This window comes from Lonchura striata, chromosome 10 (genome assembly GCF_046129695.1).
Source record: "Lonchura striata isolate bLonStr1 chromosome 10, bLonStr1.mat, whole genome shotgun sequence".
Classification (NCBI taxonomy): Eukaryota; Metazoa; Chordata; class Aves; order Passeriformes; family Estrildidae; genus Lonchura; species Lonchura striata.
In genome coordinates this window covers 15,403,171-15,411,807 of record NC_134612.1, presented here as the reverse complement: position 1 = coordinate 15,411,807, position 8,637 = coordinate 15,403,171, and the positions used below count along the sequence as shown (strand labels likewise).

The window sequence follows — 8,637 nt, the reverse complement described above, 5'->3', positions numbered from 1 at the left end:
ACCATGACTCTGCACCTCCATCAGGAGCCAAGAGAGTGGAACCAAACCCTTCAGCCACTGTATGCAGATGTGCTTTGCATTCACCTCTTCTCTAATATCAGAGACTCACTGGATCAGGGATTAGGTACCTCCAGTTTCTTACCTCCAGCCTACTGTGTTCCCTTCTAGCCTGGTGGCAAAGGCTGGGCAGTAGATGATGCAAGTGTGGGCTGCAGGGAGTGAGAAAATCCTTGCACACAAAGGAATGGTGTTTTGAGGCAGCAGTGAGGCAGGGCTGCCCAGAGAGGTTCTGGGGACCAGCCTGCTGCCTTCCTGCCTGCCACAGCTGCATCATGCTGACCTGGACAACTATCCCTTCTCCAGGAAAAACAGGAGTGGGGTATGCACGAGGATATCCTTGGATTTCCCAGGCAGGGAGTTTTACAGGAAGGGCTGAGCTCAACTGGGCAAGAAACAATGAATCAGAGGCAGCTCAAAACAGTACACCTCAGAGGAAAGTTAGTAAACCACCCCAGGCACTCATTGCTCCAGCCTTTTGTTGTCTGATGACTTCACTTCCCCGTCTGGTCTGGCTCAAGCGTGGGGAAAGCCCGATGACAGCATGTGAAGAAGAATCATCCTCTCCTAGCACTTGACTGTTCACAGCTCTGTGCCAGAGCCCCCACGTGCCAGAGCTGGAGCTCAGCTCAGCATCGGGAGCCAAGGAGCAGCGTGGGGGCCCAGCTGGCTCCCCTGCAGGGCCAGGGCAGCCAGAGGAGGGTTCAAAGGCAGCAGCTGCTGCTGCCCTGCTGCCCTTGCGTTGGACAGCAAGGTGTCGTAGCCATGCCATGGGCACACACTGCTTTTCCTTAGAAATCAGACACTGCATCCAAGCGCCCGGAGCACACTTCCTTCACTGAGGCAACGATCACCAGCATGGTTTGTAGAACTCAAAACCAGAATTTCCTCACTAGTCCTGATTATACTGCCCTGTCTGCTGTCAGCAGACGCCTGCGTGGCACCATGCAACAGCGCTGGAGTGGCACAGCACTAAGTGGTCATTACAGCTGTCCAACCAAGAACCTAAATTTGCAACAACTCTCTCTTCCTAAACACTACATGCAACCACCCAGAACCACCACTGAGAAAGCTCACTGTTGGGTTTGTGCTTCTCTCAATTATATTGCAGCAAATATTCTTGAGCATCTGTTTATGATTCCAGTCACAGCTTGCTTTGCATCACTTGCAGTGACTTGCATTTCTGCTTCTTTAGAGATAGCTCTAACTCCCATTTAGCCAGGTTTGCTAAATTTTGTTAAACTTCACCAGCAAGACAATGACCATTTAACACTACAGAAGCACATTCTCTCTTTTCAAAGTCTGGAAGAGATATTTAGGCCCAGCAGCAGAGTACCCTGAAACAAAGCAGTCAGAGTTTATTCTCACTACCTAGAGTAACACATGGCAGGGAACCAACCATAACCAACCTGCAGGAAATTCAAGTTTTCTTCACCTCAAGTCTGTTACACATTTAAAGGCCATCCAGGAAACTCCCTAGTAGTGAGAAAGTCACTAAGGTTACAAAATGGAGTAGAGGCTCTCTGGCACAAGGAGTCAGGGATCCACACCCAGAGGTTTTTAAGCACATCAGCATTTTTAAGAGCAAACTAAGTCCCATAATATAGATAAAAGCTGATAGTTAAATCCAAGAGCTAAAGCACAGGCAGTCTGACAGCCACCAGTCTACCTATGAACTAAAATATTCACACAATTCAAAGTATTAATAAAATGTTAGTATAATGACCAAAACCCACACTACTGCCTAGTAATTGCCTTTGCATATCAACACCTGGAAGGACTGGAAGACAGGGAACAGCAATATGTAAAGTAAAAAATAATGAGACTGAAAATGTGTCTGAACACTCCAAGTTGATGAAGCTGTGTACATTCCCCAGCCAGCTTCAAAATGGAGGTGACACTTCATGGCCCTCAGTTCAGGCAGGCTTCCTGCCCCTCAGCTGCATGCTGCTGTTTTGCCAGCCAAGCCCAGGAGAGACCATTCTTTTCTCTCCCAGCTCAGTCGAGATCAGCTCTCAAACCAATTCACCCCTGTGGAGCCCCTTCTCAGTCCTAGGCATCCACCTGGTACATTGGTTTCAATATTCCCTGCATCACACAGCCAGGAACTGGCTGTTTTTGCAGACCACTGGCCAAACTTTAAGGATGAAAGTGTTTACTTAAAATCCAGAGTTGTAGGAACTTTACAGTTTCCAGGAAATCTCCAATCAAACAATAAAATACATCAAGATTATACTTCCTAGCTCAGCATCTTTCTCTGCTGTTAGCTTCAATTGGTACCCCTTCTTCATGCCATGTCCTAGAAAGGGGCTGAGGAAGGAAAGCAAAAGTTAAGACACTTGCACCACACCATTCTGCAAACATCCCCATTGTTTAAAGGTCCTTCCCAGCATCTTCTCCCAAAACCACCATTTGTCTTTTCAGTAAGGAGACAAAAGATTGCAGGCAGTAGAGGAAATAATATTATTGAAGTACGTTGGGTGATCTCTAAAGCACAGTTGAAGCCATGTTCCTTTGTTGTTCCTCCATTGATGGCACTCCACCTGAGCAGTGAACACTCAGCAGGCAGTAGCCTCTGGCAGGGGACAGGGCAGCACTCCAAGGAAACCCATGGCACAGGTGCAGAGGTGACCACAGTACTTCCACCTTGCCCTCTGGGTTTGTGCATTAAGTGCTGTAGCAATTTACAGTGACTAGAGCCGTTCTCGGCAAATGCTGCAAGATGCATAAAGTTAATTTTCATTATGCTATAAAGACAAGGTCCTCATGGTCTTTGCTATGAAGAGCTGTAATCCAGATCTGAATCGAGTATTAACTGCTCAAATGTTCAAAAAGCATCCAAAGCAACACTTCCAGTTCTTTATTGGGCTAGATTTCTCTATCTTCTTAATATTCTTATCAAAACTACAGGCTGAGCAGGATTATTTCTGGAGTGCAAGAGTTGCCTGGTGTTACCTATCACATACAGACTGAGCACAATGACTGCAGACTGGAGTGTTAAAATCAAACAGTGAACACACAAGAATAGCTGGCAATAAGTAACTCTGGTATTAAAATAGGGTTTAGCACTGCTGTGGGCTGGAAACTCATCCCACCAGACAAGAGTAGTTAAATCTGTCCCTCTGACACTGTTGGTTTGTGCTATAATGCTGGGAGAAGCTTGGACAGGAACATCTGAGAAATGTAACCCAGGTTGTCCAACATCTTCAACATGGGAGTAGGTAAAACCTGGAGCTGCAGAAAGAATTGATGTGGGTGTGCTGGTGATTTCCATGTCAGACAGCACTGTTACAGCAGTCTCCCGAGATGATGTGAAGTGCTCTGCCACAGGAGATGTCAAAGTCTGTGAATAAGTTGAGCTGAATGTCTGATAGGTCATAGCTGTGGTTGGCAGGCACTGTGGGTCATCGATGCTTAGAGACACAAGAGAAGTATTCTGCAGTGCCACTGGGCTGTGGCACATCAGAGATGGCACATTTTTAACTATTGCTGTGCTCTTTTGCAGCCATTCTCGGAAGCCAAGAATTTGGCAATCGCATTTCCAAGGGTTGTCATCGAGGACAACTTCTTCCAGCTCAGGTAAAGCAGTAAAGAAGTCTGCAGGGAGAGACTGCAGGTTAGTACTATTCAGGTAAACTTTCTGGAGGTGCTTGAGATTATGAAAGAGGTTTCTAGGAAGAACCTCAAGCTTTGTATCAAAGAGGGAAATGTTCTGCAGTTTCTGAAGACTCAAAAAGATTCCCTCTGGCAAAATGGAAATATTACTTGTATGGAGAGAAAGGCCCCGCAGCTCAGTCAGGCCACTGAATACATTCCTAGGAAGAACCGTAAGCTCTGGGTTAAAACTCAGCACAAGAAGCTCTAAATTTGTCAAGTTACTGAACACAAAATCTGGTATTGTGGAGAGCTTTGTGTGATATAGCCAAAGGCTACCAAGATGCCTCATCTCCCCAAACAGCACTTCTGGAAGAGTCTTCAGTGGGTTCCTGTACAAGGTCAGTTTAGACAGGTCATGTAAGTGCAAAAAAAGGCCAGAAGGCAAAACCTGAAGTCTGTTTCTGGAGAGTGTCAGGGTTCTCAGTTTGTGAAGACAATTAAATGCATCAGGAGCAATGGAATGGATATTATTGGAATGCAGGAAAAGCTCCTGCAGCTCCTTCAGGCTATCAAATATACCAGACTCTATTGAAGACAGCCTATTAATATACAGCATCAGCCTCTCAAGCCTGGCTAATGCACTAAATATATTTCTAGGCAATGCTGCTAAGTAATTTCTTGACAAGTTCAGTACTCTGAGTTTGGTGAGGTTCTTCATCACACCACTGGGAAGTGCTGTTAGTTGGTTTTTGTTCAAATAAAGTTCCTGCAAACCAGCCAGTTTGTCAAACAGATTTTCCACAACAGATTTCAGCCTGTTACTTTCAATGATCAATTGCTGAAGCTGCACCATGTCATCAAATGCTTCTGGGGGAAGTTCAACCAGCTTATTATCTAGCAGTTTGAGAACTTTTAGCCTTCCCAAGCCTTTAAAAGCCATTGGTGAAACCAGAGCTATGTTGTTTGAAGACAGGATGAGATGCTGCAGTTCTGCCATCCTAGCAAAAACATCCTGTAAGTATGATACGTTAGCATTTGTTATGTGAATTTCTGTCATGTTGCAAGGCAGATTTAATAATTCCAGGTCTTTTATGTGGGGGCCAGAGCAATAAATTGCATTTTTTGAAGAGCAGTCACACTTCTCAGGACAAATAGATGCATCCAACTGGAAGAAAAGCTTGATCATCACTGACAAACGGAACACCAACATCCTTGTTGAAGTGCCAGAAACATTAGCTGTTACAAGAGATAAGAGAGAATCAGGATTTGATCATAGGTAACTTAGCAGCTCACAAAGATGTGTGATTGTATCATAAACCTGCAAATGTGTACAACATTTCCTTTGCCTTGAAAGCAAACTTCAAAATCTTTTATTGTCGACTATTTCTGACATGCTCAGCTTACACGGAGAAGTACAGATAAATTAACTTTTGTAAATCAAGTATTCCTTGTCTATCTGTACCAATTAACTATAATAAAAGCAGACAAAAATCAGGATGAAACCCTTAAGTAGTCAAAAGACATGCATTTATTTGAACAGAAAAGCATTACAGAATCACAGAAAGGTTTGGGTCGGAAGGGACCTTAAGGATCATCTCTTTCCATCTGACAGGGACATCTTCCACTAGACAAGGTTTAGTATATTATACTAAATTACATGCCAAAAATATTCTCAAAAATTATCAAAAGGTCCTTCACTCACTGTGTTTTTCCATTGTAAGTTATCTGAGGTTTAAAAATAAAGTTTAGCCTGCAAAAATAGACAATGGAGGTAAAAAGGTTGTCCTGTACTTTAAGTGGTGAAAAGCAAAACAGCACCATCCAGTTAAATCCTGTCTCAGCATTTTCAAGTGATGGCTTCTTGGAACAACCCAGGAACACACAAGAAGGAACAGGCTATTTCTGACACAGCCTGAAATAACACAGAAGACCCCATATGGCACAGGACAGTAGTGAGCCTCTGATAACCAACAAGCCTCATTTCAACAGCTTAACACAATGCCAAGCTATCAGCAGTGGTATCAGAAGTACAATGAAATGAGAGGAAAGACGTGCACAAAATTAGATGGGAAGTTGTAGCAATAAAGGTACATCTGCATGAAACACACAACAAAGTTGGAAAGCTGCATACATTCCCAAACAAACAGGAAAGCAATCATTGTAGGTATAAATAATATTTAAAAGAGCAAAGCAAACAGAAAGCCACAGTCTAGAAATATTTCCTCAATGAAATCAACAAGCCCAAGTGTATCAGAACCTGGATGTCAAGCACTGGCTGAACAGCAGAATAAGCAGCAGCTGGGACCACTGGAATAGATACACAACTTCCACAGATGTAACTGGGATAGCTGACACAATGTCAGTCCTCTGCACTAGGAACATGGGGGGAGAGGAAGGCTCCATCCCCAGATTCTCTTTTTCAGGGGCAAGAATGAAGCTCTCCCATACCAATCCCATAGACAGACTTGGGTACAACCTCCTTCACTTCAAGAGAAGTCAGGAAGAACAGGAGAACTTCTCAGGTACCTGAACTGCTGACATACCACAATGGACCCAAAACAGCTGCATGTCCAAACTAGCTGCTGCATTAAAAAAAAAAAAAAAAAAAAAAAAAAAGAGAGAGAGAGAGAGCAAAAGGGAGTTATTTAAAAAATAAAAATTATTCAGCTTCAGCAGAGTACTGAAGTCTGGTAAAATCTCTAATTCTCCCTCAAGAAGGGAAGGACACAGCATTTAGGGTTCTCAATGACCAGCAACATGGTGCCACAAAGCAAGATTTCAGTGGGTTTTTCACAACTCATTGAATGAGACAGAGGCATCACCAAAAAATAGCAAGAGATTTCACTCCTCCTAAAGTCTTTCACGTGTCAAACAAGAACCTTTCAGAGAATCTCACCCTCCTAGTAATCCTCCCTACCCCAAAACTCTCTGTCATAAGCCAGTGATGCTTTAACCTCAATAAATTTCTAACTCAGCCTGTCCCTGATTCTACCTATCCCAAGCAGAACCCTCCGTCCAGAAACACATTAAAAAATTTCTTTCAAGCCCTGACTGACATCTTAACCTACACCAACAACTCAAGACCACAGAACTACAGGATGTAGTTAGACGAGAGAAGCAAGGATCTAGAGAACCAAATGGATAGAAACCCCCCCCATTTGTTATGCTAGAAACTGCAAATGCAGGTCCCTTGGAAGGTGTGACTACAGGCCACTCTGTAAAATCAGAAACAGACTAACACTAGCCTGTAGGTTTGTGATGACTGCTTTCCTGGTCTTTTAGCAAAAGATAAGAGAGTATACAAGAAGACAATGAGATGCTCAGAAATGCTAGAAAGCACTAGTTTTGACAAACAAACAGCAAAATGGTAGAAATTCTTTGCAAGATATGAAGGTTTTTAGTGCTGCCACAAGAACTGGACAAGCCTACCAATCTCCAACATCTAGAGCTGCTAACAGTCTTTTCTGAAAAAACATTTAAAGATTTTAACAGTACAGATTACAGTAATACCCACAATAAAGATCATAATTATATGTTCCCATGCATTAAAATTCACTCAAACCCTCCTGTGACACCTGGCATTCCAAAAAAGCCTGGCTGCTCATATACCAAGGTCTGGTCTACAGCCTCGTTCCCTTTCAGCCCCCTCTCCCCGCAGTAATATTTCTCAAGACTACAAAAGGATGCCAGAAGCATTAATACATTAATTCTGTTATTGTCTCAGAAGTCTCAAATCAGTTTTGAACATACAGAACACTGAGCACATGTATTTGCTTACAGTGGCGCTTACCTCTTTTAGTGTCTTGCAAGTTCCTAAACTCATACAAGCATGAAAAGGGAATTTTGAGCTGTACCTTAGAAACTTATCTGCTTTTTAAAGGAACTTACTAGGAGCAGAGCAGGCAATCAGGCTTCACCATGACACTGCACTTTAAATGGGAAGTAAAACAGCAAAACGCATCCTCTAGATAACACTGTCACCCGTGTTTGCCCAGTTACTGAGCCAGGCCAAAGGCCAAACAATATTTAAAGCTTCTGAGCAGATTTTTGCCTACAATTGTTCAAGCAACCAACTTCCACAGGTTGTATGTAACTCCAAAAGTAGGGCTTGAAGCCACTCAGGTAACAGGAGAAAGTTTTAAGTCACACACCTGACAGCAGAAAACCCACTTGCAGCTTCTTTGGCAGTGATATTGGAGTATGTGTTTCAGCCAACCCAAAGCAAATCTGAGTGAAGTCCGAAATCTACATTTCAATGTGAGATGTGATCAGAAAGGTCAAATTTGTCACTGGTCTGCTAAATAGAGTTTGAAGGAATGGAAACATCCACTTTAAACCAAGTGCTCCTACATTCATAAAGCTGCTCTGACTTTTAATTTCTTGCAGGATTGGAGTCAAAGCAATTTCAGTAAGGAATGAAGGGGCTTTTTACTTAATGCTTTGGCTAAGCATTCCAAGGTTGACACATTTAGTTTCTGTTTTGCCTCAAAGTCCTCTGGAGTGGCAGGCCAGTAAAACCTAAAACCTGTAAGATTCTGAAAGAGAAAAGCTAAGTTGTAAAAATAGAAGCTTGAAATTGAAAGATTACGTTTTTGTTAAGTAAAAAGGTATTTTAAGTATCTTGTCTTCAAATGTAAAATAATATGCTCTGCCAATGACTGTTTCAACGGAAGGTGAGCCTAGGACAGAAAAGGTGTCTTCATTTCCTCATGATTTTTCTGAAGATGACTGTGACAATGGTGACAGCTCAGATCATGCCTCCCACATGTCCAAAGAGAAGGAACATCTGAATAACCAAAGGTGGAAACAAGCTGCTATCACTTGTACAAGGCTTTAGAATGGCTCTCATAAGCCACCAGGAAGAGCTGCTCAGCGTGATCCCCTGCAGAACACTAACACAGCAGGCACCCTCCCCACCCCTATCTGCAGAAACACAGAGGCACTGAACAACATATCCATGACATCAGAGGGAGTAAGTCTGTG

General features: G+C 43.1%; 1 protein-coding gene across 1 annotated transcript; it reads right to left on the bottom strand.

Moving 5' to 3' along the window:
- Positions 1-2,935: 2,935 nt before the first annotated feature.
- Positions 2,936-7,585, bottom strand: GP5 (glycoprotein V platelet). The gene is made up of 2 exons (XM_021536789.3): positions 7,543-7,585; positions 2,936-4,890 (listed from the first exon to the last, which is right to left on the bottom strand). The coding sequence occupies exon 2, from the start codon at positions 4,862-4,864 to the stop codon at positions 2,936-2,938; it is 1,929 nt and encodes a 642-aa protein (XP_021392464.2). The 5' UTR covers positions 4,865-4,890; positions 7,543-7,585.
- Positions 7,586-8,637: the final 1,052 nt, after the last annotated feature.

What these genes read in the sequence shown, in the direction of transcription:
- GP5 (XM_021536789.3), bottom strand. Translation starts at nt 4,864, where the DNA reads ATGTTGGTGTTCCGTTTGTCAGTGATGATCAAGCTTTTCTTCCAGTTG.